Raw genomic sequence first — 11,694 nt, forward strand, 5'->3', positions numbered from 1 at the left:
TAGTTACTTTCAAACTCTTCCTCACTATCACTATTGTAATATTCCAATTCAATATCTCGGTCCGCTGCAAATTGCTCGAACTCGATATACAGTTCGATGAACGATATTTAGGATTGACTTCCAAAATACACTGAAAATATTTCTTGCATTCTCGCTTCATCTGTCACGTATTTCATTTGAAATTGCACGAACCCACCAAAGACAGATATAGGATATCTATACAGAATACACGACACTCTCTTAGATATTTGAGAATCCATCTTCTCACAAATCACACCTTTTAATTCTTCATATGACAGTGTGAAAGGAATTATAATATCTAATGGATTTTCACACATACATTTCACTCTTTCAGATGTTTGTAATAATATTTGGCCATGATAATACACTTTTAATCTCACTCTATCATCCATGATAATGGAGAAGAAGAGAAAGATAGAGGTGAGCTTCGAAGATTTGGAGCTCGGAAGAAGAAGAAGATGAAGTTGGCTGCTCAGCATTGAGTTGGGTATATATATATATATAACTCAAATCGGACCGTCCGACCGCTTTTATGGTCATTCAAATTTTTTTACACAATAAAATCGAACCGTCCGATTAGTGAACGGCCCGCGCAAAATAAAAGGAAACCCAGAAATCGCTGGGTTCGATTTCAAGGCCTGCAAAATTTTTTCCATCTAGCAAAGAAATCGCTGGGTCCGATTTTTTTGGGCAAAAAAAATAAAATTTGAACGTCAAACAAGAAATCGGTGGGTCCGATTTCTTTGCACTGCCCTCCATGAACCACAAATCGAACCGTCCGATTTGTGTTCCCTATCAGCTGCAATAAATTAGACCGTCCGATTTCTCCCCTCCACCTGAATGCCATCACAACAGTGTAAAACTCCCCAACCTTACATAACCCATCATTACACCAAACTTGGTTTCATATAAAAAAAAATTAGCTACTCGCAATTAGTCAGTTCCTTGTATTCTACTATTCTGTTCTTCAATCTTGAGAGCTTGAAATCTTGCTAGATTCCGCAAATGAAACAAGTTGTGTTCTTCCACAACGCTTGGCTCCTTGCAGCGCCAAATCTCCAACGTCTCTCTCTTTCACTTTCTTCTTTTATTGCCATTCATCTTCTTCATCACACCACCAACCCACGGGAGCAACCTCCCCCGAAGTTATGGTTACCTCCTTTTCAGCAAAGTAAACATGACCAACCAACACCCATCATGGAGTTGGTCATTTCCGCCATAAAATCTGCTTCTCACAAGACCCATCTTCTTCAATTACACGCTCATATTCTCCGCACATCTCTTGCTGAACACCCTGCAGTTTCTCTTCACTTCTTGAACCGTGTTGCTCTCTCTGGCCCATTGCAGGACCATAGCTATTCCCACCGTTTCTTCCGGAGCTTTACTTCCCCTTTTGTTTCTCATTACAATACCATGATCAGGGCCTCTTCTATGAGCGATTCACCCCAAAAAGGTCTCTTATTGTATCGAGATATGAGGAGAAGAGGTGTTTCTGCAGATCCATTATCTTCATCTTTTGCTATTAAGTGTTGTATCAGGTTCCTGTGTCTTTTTGGAGGGGCACAGGTTCATTGCAATGTCTTCAAAGATGGACACCAATCAGATAGCCTTTTGCTCACTTCTCTCATGGACTTGTATTCGCAGTGTCAGCAATGTCATGATGCATGCAAGGTGTTTGATGAGATTCCCCAGAGGGATACCATTGCTTGGAACGTCATGATCTCTTGCTTAATTCGTAATAAACGGAGTCGGGATGCTCTGAATTTGTTTGATGTCATGCAGAGCTCAAAGTATGAATGTGAACCTGATGATGTTACTTGTTTGCTTCTTCTTCAAGCTTGTGCTCATTTAAATGCCTTGGAATTCGGTGAACGAATTCATAGATACATCATGGAACATGGTTATGGTGCTGCTCTCAATTTGTCTAATTCTCTGATATCTATGTATTCTCGGTGTGGTAGTTTAGATAAGGCTTATGAGGTATTCAAGGGAACTTGCAATAAAAGTGTGGTTTCATGGAGTGCGATGATTTCTGGTTTGGCAGCTAATGGATATGGGATAGAAGCAATTGAAGCATTTCAAGAGATGCAGAGATTGGGGATTTGGCCTGATGATCAGACATTCACTGGAGTGCTGTCTGCTTGCAGTCATTCTGGATTGGTTGATGAGGGAATCTCATTTTTCGACCGAATGAGTCGAGAGTTTGGGATTACTCCCAACATTCATCATTATGGCTGCATGGTTGATCTCTTCGGTCGCGCTGGTTTACTTGATAAGGCCTATCAACTGATTACCTCAATGGCTGTGAGGCCAGATTCAACAATATGGAGGACCTTGCTTGGAGCTTGCAGAATTTATGGCGATGTTACACTTGGCGAACGAGTTATTGAACACTTGATTGAATTGAAGGCTCAAGAAGCCGGGGATTATGTTTTGCTCCTGAATATTTATTCTTCAGCTGGTCACTGGGATAAGGTAGCAGAAGTGAGAAAACTTATGAAAGAAAAATCAATCCAAACAACACCTGGTTGTAGCACAATTGAGTTGAAAGGAACAGTACATGATTTTGTTGTCGATGATGTTTTGCACCCAAGAAAAAGCGAGATTTATAAGACGCTGAATGAGATCAATAAGCAGCTGAAGATTGCAGGTTATGTTGTTGAGCCTTCATCTGAGTTACATAAGATAGATGAGAAAGAAAAGGGCTATGTGCTCTCTTATCACAGTGAAAAGTTGGCTGTTGCTTTTGGGGTTCTTGCTACTCCACCAGGCACAACACTGAGAGTGGCCAATAATCTCCGACTATGTGTTGATTGCCACAATTTCCTGAAAACATTTTCCTGGGTTTACAACCGTGATGTGGTCCTTAGGGACCATAATCGGTTTCACCACTTCCGTGGAGGGCTCTGCTCTTGTAATGATTATTGGTAAAGGTAACCCTTGAGCTTGTCATAGGTTTGAAAAACCAAACACTAATTTAGTGAAGTTTCTCTGAAGACATACTTCAAATGGAGCACTCCCCTGAAGGCAAGTTTTCTGAAACCAAACGGCAAACACTACCTTTAGCAAAGCTTTGCCTCTGATGCAGATATGGTTGGCTTTATTCAGAACTAAGCACCGTTCACTTGTTAGTCTATAAAACCAAGGGACTCATCTGAATTTGTCTCAAGCTGTTGAATTGATCACTTTGTATATGACTGTCCTATTAAGTGATGCACATGATGATGATATTGGATACTTGCCACTCAGACATGAAGGAGGATATTTGTGTTTGCCACTTGATGGGTTTGGTAGTGGCATTTTCGAGATATTTTGTTCATACTGAGGATGTTTATCTAGGATTTGTCGACATAAAGAAGAGGTTATTATTAGACATGCAGAAAGGAAGGCGTCTCCAATACTCTCTGGCAATTCTTTTGGCATTATCTGCCAACTCCAATGTTGTATTTCGAGTACCTCTTAATCAACTTTTGAATGATAATGACTATATTCAACAAACAATTTTCCTTTTAGTAAGTCCATACAGTTATGGAAATGTAACAGCAATAAATCAAAGGTCCTATTATTATTGTCAAATGATTTTCTGCACATTTACTGTTTTGAGTGAAATTCTAAGTACACAGGAAATTTCTGAGCATAGCCCTTATAAAAATTTTAATTGACCTAATATTGATCGCTAGCCTTCAAGTTGATCAAAGTAAGCATAACTTTTTAAAATATGTCTCCCAGCCTTACTATTCAAAAACACAATGAGAAATTAAAGCTTCAAGTGTACCAATTTTACATGATAACAATGATATATTTTGATATTTCTGACAAAAAACTAGAGTACAACAATAATATATTTTGATATTTTTAACAAAAAAAACTAGAGCACAATTCAAGTAACAGGAATGGAAACTCACTCCCTAATCCCTATCTACCAATACAATACAGCTGGAAGCAGAATTGATAGTATGGAAAATTTTGCATCCCAAGTCCTGAATGCAGTATGATCCTACAATAAAATCCTCAACCTAACTTCTCTAAGAAGTATTTATGCTCAAAGAAAGAAACCCATAATACCTTGAGAAACAACCTTTTGATTTTCTATTCTAAGGGACAACAGAGACTAAATGCTTTGATAAATTGAAGGTTTAAGCAGCAACCGTTTGCTTCTGAGCAAAAGCAATCCCCTTTTCGATGCTGGCCTTAAGTTCCGGCTTAAGTGCTTCCAAAGCCTTCTGTTCATATTCAGTCAACCCTTGGAGATCAGATGGAATCAAAGCCTCAACTCCTTTCCGGCCGAGTTTGACCCTTGAAGCAAAAAATGGAAGCTCAGTCAGGTCTGATTGTACAAACGAGCACTCATACACGTCCCCATCTCCATCGAGAGCACGAAGGGATGACTCAACGAATCTAGCAGCCGCATATGCCATAGACAGAGTAGCAGATCCGGCACCAGCCTTTGCTTCAACAACTTCTGTTCCTGCATTCTGAATCCTAACAGTTAACTCTTCAATCTCTTCACCAGTGAAACTCGCAGAGGGCTTTGTCTTCGACAGCAGGGGAAGTATGGTAATCCCAGCATGGCCCCCAACAACAGGGACATCAACATCAATCAGCTTCAGGTTCTTCCTCTGAGCAACAAATGTGTTTGCCCTGACAACATCCAAGGTAGTAACACCAAAGAGCTTCTTAGGATCATACACACCCTTCTGCTTCAGAACCTCGGCCGCAATAGGCACAGTGGAGTTCACCGGATTACTGATGATGTGAATAAAAGCACCTGGGCAATTATCGGCCACAGCCGAAACCAAGTCCCTAACAATGCCGGCATTGATGTTGAAAAGGTCGTCGCGAGTCATCCCTGGCTTCCTTGGAACTCCGGCGGGGATAACAACAACATCAACCCCTTTCAAACAGTTAGCCAACTCGGCAGCTCCGGTGAAATCCCTGACCTGCGAAGGCGTGTTGCAGTGACTGATGTCAGCAGCAACACCCTTGACATTGGCAATATCATAAAGGTGCAAATCAGAAACCAGCGGGGACATCTTGATGAGCAGAGCGAGAGGCTGGCCAATTCCTCCGGCGGCACCGAGAACGGCGACTCTGAACGATGCCTGAGGCTGAAGATTGTAGTGGATAGTCCTGTCTTGGGTTTGTGCCTTGGATGCAAAAGATGCTCGGAGGGCGGAAACGGTTTCTTTGCCGGAGAACGATAATTGGGACTCCAATGTGACGGAAGATGAAGCCTTGAGGCCGCAGAAGTTCTTGAGGGGGTTCTGCGAGTTAAACCTAAGTCCTCCGAGAGGCTTCGATTGAGGGAGGGAGGTTCCTCTGTAGGCGGTTCCAACGGTGAAGGTAGGCGCTGTTGCTGAAGCCGCCGCCGCCATTTGAAGCTGCCTGAAACAGACAAAACGCAACAATATATTATTCCATTAACAGAATCGTCAGAAAAGCGTAAAACATGGAATCGATAAAGGGAGGGTAAAAGAAATCAGATCTGGAGTGAGGAAAATGAGATCTGAGAGCGTACCTGGGAATCGGAGTGAAGAAGGTGAAAGTTGAGACTGTAATTTTAAGAAGGAAGCTGGGGTTTGGAATTTCCGCCTATGGTTCTTTCTTCGTGCTTAACGATACCGGATTCTTGGCTAGTAGTATGGTATGCAATATATATACACCCTTTTTCGTCACCAACCACAAAAATGCTATTTTCAAAAGTATTATTTAGACACTAAAATTAAACGGTAAAATCTTATATTTATTATTAATTTTAATGTATATTTAATATAATTAAATTAATTTAGCTTATTTTTTACTTGGAATAATATGGAATTTGCACAGGATCCATATGATAATAAAAAAGTATTAGGATAAACTACAAAAATTAAGGTTTAAATTAGTTGATCACTCAGTTGAATTGTGAATTATCGAGGATTCTGTTTTGGTCAGAAGTTAAAATAGTCTATTCTAAAAATCAATCACTATTGGACCGTTAAATTGGTCGAAAATTGCCCGATCAAATCGAATTGGGATCGGTCGATTTTCACATTTTGCACCAAAACGGCATTAGTTTGTGTTAAAAAAAAAAAAAAAGAGAAAACAAAAATTCTAATGACTTATAAGGGTGTATTTGGGTTCACGATGGAAAATAGAAAAGTCCGTTTGAGTGTCTTGAACGTTTCATTGTTATGTTTGGCAATTTTTTGGAATTCCTAACCCAGAAGTGCTTTTACCTCTGAACGTACGTTTACGTGAAGATAAAAATTCAAGTTTCTGCATTCACGTTGGGAAGGTTAATTACTGTTGGAAGAATTAGTTTAAAAATTTATTTCATATCTATCAATTGTACCCTTCATTTCTTCTATAAAAAGGATGCACGTAATCACGTAATTTGACAGTAATTCTCTATATATTCTTCGTTTTTTTCAGATTTGTTTTTATCACTGCCAAAGTAAAGATTTTAATTTTTTTTTATTTTTAGTTCTTTCTTTCATATTTTAATTTTTATGTTTTTTATTGTATTTTTTATTTATATAATAAATATTTTTCATTTCATTTTTTTGATGTTATTTTTTTAATTTTCTATTGTTATATTTTTATTGTATTTTTTTATTTATATGACAACTATTGTTGATATAAATTTTTATTTTTATTAATTTGCTGGAATTTTTTATTTTTTATTCGACTATGTAAAATTTATAATTATAATTCTTATATATTATATTTTATTGTAATTTTTTTAATTGATGTCTCTTTTAGTAATTTTTCAGGGCAAATTACTATATTAAACCAAGAGAAAAAAAATTTACACAAATAAGCCAAATGAAAAACTACTTCATGAATCTACCAATAGTCATTTTTATATAGTTCGAATCTACTCAATTCAAACTCCATCTACGTATAATTCGAATCATATTGATTCAAATTATACACACGCACACACATTAATTCGAATCAACCTGATTCGAATTACACCCTGATTTATTAAAAAAATTAATAATTTATTAAAAAAATTTATTAAAAAATAAAAAAAATTTATTAGAATTTGTTACGAAAAGGGAGTAATTCGAACTTCCTCTTGTCACGTGATGCATGTAATTCGAATTGACTAAATTCGAATTATGGTTGTCTAATTCCACCCTACTTGATTCGAACTACTTGTACGCTTGGGTTGGTCATAATTTGATCTAGGTTGATTCGAATTATGAAAAAATATAATTCGAATTTAGTTGATTCGAATTACATTATAATGTACTCTGGTTGATTGATGAATAAGATTCTTGTTTGGCTGATTTGGGTAATATCAATCTCCCCTTGGCATATATGTGTTTTTTACCTAATTTTTCATCTAAAAGTGATTTTGAGTAGTATAATCCAAACAACATTTATTTTACTATAATCCATTTTGACATAAAGATTGCCAAACATAAATCACGTTAACACAAATTTACTTTTCATCAAAATCAAGTTTGCAAAATCAATTATATGCAAACTCCCGTTTACAAATTGTAATCCAAACACACACTTAATCCTCTTCTTTTTTTTGTTGAGCAATGAGCACTCACTCACTCACAACTACCAGTAGCAGCATCAAGCTCCTCCATCACTCCATCAATTGCTTCGTCCAGCTACCGCCTTCCCCACTACTATCGTCTCCACCACTGTTCGAAGTCACCGTCCACTTGCTTTCGTCACTCCGTCATTCTCGTTCACTGTCGTCTCCATCACTTTGTCACTTGCTCTCGTCTCGCGTTGTTCCTCCATTGCGCAAAGTTGTTGTTTTGCCGTACCATCTCTATTCCACCACACTCCAAACCTTCTTTGCTCCAGCTATCCAGTTCTCCCTCACCTCTGTGCTTTAGAAGGTATTCTTTTTAGGATTATTAATCTGTGATTTTTCATTTTTCTATTTTAATTGTTATCGTCATTACTCTTGTTTGGTTTCGGATTGTCGATGATGTTGATGATGTTCTTGAATCTTGATTCTGATATTGTGTGGTTCTATTGTTAATTTGTTATGGCTCTGTTGTTATAGTGACTGATTTTCGTTGATTCTGTTATGGACTTATGGTTCTGTTGTAAATTTTTTTGGTTGTGTACCTCTTGTTGTCATTACTCTAGTTTGGTTTAGGATCGTTAATGATGTTGATGATGTTCTTGTATCTTGATTATGATATTTTGTGGTTTTATTGTTAATTGTTATGGTTCTGTTGTTACAGTGACTGATTTTCTTTGATTCTGTTATGGACTTATGGTTCTATGGTGATTTTTTTTTGTTGTATATCTATTGAGGTTGGCATTTCATGATTGATTGTTTCTTTTATTATTTGACTTTTGAGTTTGTTATGTTTCAGTGTGTTTATTTATATTTTATTTATCATTTTATTATAAAATAATTTTTTTTCGATTGAACCACAATTAAACCGATTGAACCAATAAATTAATGAACCAATAACTAGAGCGATTCGTTGACCAGTTCAATTTTCTAAACCTTGACATGCATCTGAAAATGCTCTCGAATTTTATTATCAACAAAAATGCTTTTAAATAATTTTAAAAAGTATAAAAAATAGTCAAGTGTAAGTAGAGATATACTCCGATAATGAAAGAATGTAATGTGGCTCACTTTGTAAAACCCGGTCAATTAATGGCTAATTAACTCATAAATTAAAATATATTTTGGAAGGTGAGAAATGAGATTTTTATGGTTTAATGTGGTAGAGAAATTTAAAATGAGAATTTCGACACCAATTTTAAAGAAATCGACCCAAATGAGCCTAAGGGCCCAGCACAAACACACACACACACGCTGAAATTTAGAGAGGGAAGGGGGGGAACATGAAACCCTTGTTCCTATTCACTTCCAATTTCAATTGTTGATAACTTTTGATCCGGAGTTCCGATTGACGCATCGTTTGCAGCCACACGACTGCGATGTCGAGCTCTACAAAATCCATTCCAAGATTTCGGAGGTAAGCTATGTTTTATCCTTCGATTCCCAGCCCTTATTTTTGGATTTCATGGGCAAAAATATTGAGATTTTGAGCTCTTTCGTGTTATAGGATCAAATTAACTTGAAGGAAATGCTTGTTCTAGCTCCCTTGGTCCTTGGATAAGATGAGATTTTCAACCCTAAATTTAAGACTTGAGATTTTGTGATTTTGTGATTGAGTTATTGTGTTTTTATGTGATATTGTGGCTTAGGCATTATATATGTGTGTTTTGGAGCTTGATTGGTGATTTTTGAAAGTTTGGAAAGGAGCCTTATGTGGGAAAATTTGTTGGTGAGGCTTTGGAAATCTTGGAAGTTTAATTTGAGAGTGTTCTGGGTGGAACGAAAATCGGCCAAGGTATGGTTTCGGTTTCCTGTATCTAAAATGTAATATGTGGTGTGAAAACGTAGGTTAGTGGCCTTAGGATAAGACTTGGAAATATTGATATGATTAATGGATGTTGTGAGTTGTATTATTATGTATGTATTTTGGTGGACTGTAAAATGTTGATGTAATTGTTTGGATGATTTAAATTGAGTGTAATATATGAGTAAATGGTGATAATGGTTGGTAAAGCATGTGATGTTGTATGGATATATGGATTGATGTATTTAATTGATGAAAAGATTGAAGCTCTTGTTGATGAGCATGTTTTTGGAATATGATATTGATATGTGAAAATATATGGTGATTGATGAACTTGATTGTTGTTTTGAAAATTGGAAGAGGAAAGAATGAATATTGAATTGAGTTATGGGATGTTGATTATGATGTGAGACTTAGCTAAATATGGTGGAATTGGTGGGTTGATGATTAAAAAGAGGTTTGGAAATGGTTGATGTTGGAATGGTTGAGTTTTGGTTGATTTTGTATGGATTGGTAAATGCATGTTTTGAAAATGGGGAGTTTATGAGTTTTGGTAAAAGTGAAATTTTGGTGAACTTCAACGGATCATATCTTGAGCAATTATTTTCGAAATTTGATGATTTTTGTATCAATTGAAAGATAATTTCATAAGCTTCAAATGATTTAAATTTGGATGAAAATTGAATTTTGTGGAAGGAGATATGATCGTTAGAAGTTTGGGTTAAAATTATGAATTCTGCAACTTTTGTAAAATTTGTGATTTCTGGTTTGTGTGCGCGCGCACACTCTGCGAGAATTTGGTCCTGTGCGCACGCACAGCATTGTGCGTACGCACACGTGGAGACAGGGCTGCTGGTGGCAACGCTAGCATGTCCTGTGCGCACACACAACCAACGAAAGATTTCGAGTTGTGCGCACGGGCCTGTGCGCACGCACACGTTGGGAATGACACACTGGTGGTGGCGCTAGCACACGTTGTGCGTGCGCTCCACCATGGAGATTTTACTTTCTGTGCGTACGCACACTTTTAAAAATGCTTCTGGGCGTGCGCACGCACACCCTTGTGCATACACACGCGACCCAATCCATTTCTAAAACTCTTGTTTTCAAGCTCTTCACATTCCCAACAAACTCGTAACCTTCCGAGATGTTATTTCACGCTTATAAACCCCCAAATTCATGCCTTAAATCTTAATTTGATATAGAATGCCTAGTGAATGAGAGTAAGCTAGGGGAAAGGGTAGCTTATGGATGAAGAAAAGGGATGTTATGATGGGTTATGATGAAAAATAATGATATGAATTTTGGAGGAGGATGGTGGAGTACTGCGTATGGTATGGGCTGAATGGCCGGGAATGATATGAGCCAAATGACTGTGTGTGATGCTGGGTTATGGCTGTTAATGAATTATGAATTTATACGGATGGCTGAGATGGATGTTGATGTTTGGCTGAGGATAAATGTATATGTAATTCATGATTGAATACGGTAAATGAATAACAAATGGAGAGGTTAGGTGTGAGTATATTAGTAATGCTTTCTCTCTGGTTGTGAAGGCGACATGGCGCAGATACCCTCTAATGGTAAATTGGTGACAGGGCACATATACCCTCTAATGGTGACAGGGCGCATATACCCTCTAACGGTGACAGGGCACGTATTCCCTCTAATGGTATTAACGCGCAACAGAGAGACTGTGGCTGGATTAGCTACCAGACACGTCGGGTTGGCTAGATAACCAACAGATGAGACTCATCAGCCACTAGGATAGGCATGCATCATATGCATTATGTGTGATTTATCTGGATTGCCTAATTGACTGCATCATTATTTGCTAATTACTTGATTGACTTATTTGCTTCCTACTTGTACATCTCATATTTGATATACTTGTGTTTGCTTTTCAATTGTTGTTGGTGGTTGGGAGGTTTGCAGGATTCGGAATGGGGATTTATAGTTAGGATGAAGACCTTTAGTTAGTTACCTGTGTTTGATTTTATGGTCTGGACTTGTTTATACGCTTTGATTATAATCCAGAAGTTCTAGGATCGCCTTTAGCTTTCCCAGGACATTACATGTTAGATATTTGAGCACTGTCACCATGTTGAGAACCGCTTGCGAATTTTGTGGTTTTCAGATGCAGGACATGAGGGTATAAAAGTTTAGATCAAATGGACAAATTATTTACTAAATATAAAAGTTTTTTGGTGGCTTTTTTTTCTAATATGGAGAGTTTGTTGGTGTTTTGAGTGGAAATAGGCATTTTTGGTGTATTTGCATGTTGGTGGACATGTCAGGTATGCAACATCAACACGTGGGGGCGTGCTGA

At 37.5% G+C, this 11,694-nt stretch overlaps 2 protein-coding genes across 2 annotated transcripts; one reads left to right on the top strand and one right to left on the bottom strand.

The window, feature by feature from the left end:
- On the top strand, positions 962–4,296 carry LOC107633117 (pentatricopeptide repeat-containing protein At3g47530). Its single transcript, XM_016336755.2, has 2 exons — positions 962–3,849; positions 3,894–4,296. The coding sequence occupies exon 1, from the start codon at positions 1,027–1,029 to the stop codon at positions 2,950–2,952; it is 1,926 nt and encodes a 641-aa protein (XP_016192241.1). The 5' UTR covers positions 962–1,026; the 3' UTR covers positions 2,953–3,849; positions 3,894–4,296.
- LOC107633125 (malate dehydrogenase, chloroplastic) lies at positions 3,973–5,682 on the bottom strand. The gene is made up of 2 exons (XM_021123734.1): positions 5,540–5,682; positions 3,973–5,406 (listed from the first exon to the last, which is right to left on the bottom strand). Exon 2 carries the CDS (start codon positions 5,394–5,396, stop codon positions 4,158–4,160), a length of 1,239 nt encoding a protein of 412 aa, XP_020979393.1. The 5' UTR covers positions 5,397–5,406; positions 5,540–5,682; the 3' UTR covers positions 3,973–4,157.

Source organism: Arachis ipaensis, chromosome B01, assembly GCF_000816755.2.
Source record: "Arachis ipaensis cultivar K30076 chromosome B01, Araip1.1, whole genome shotgun sequence".
NCBI lineage: Eukaryota > Viridiplantae > Streptophyta > Magnoliopsida > Fabales > Fabaceae > Arachis > Arachis ipaensis.

What these genes read in the sequence shown, in the direction of transcription:
- LOC107633117 (XM_016336755.2), top strand. Translation starts at nt 1,027, where the DNA reads ATGAAACAAGTTGTGTTCTTCCACAACGCTTGGCTCCTTGCAGCGCCA.
- LOC107633125 (XM_021123734.1), bottom strand. Translation starts at nt 5,396, where the DNA reads ATGGCGGCGGCGGCTTCAGCAACAGCGCCTACCTTCACCGTTGGAACC.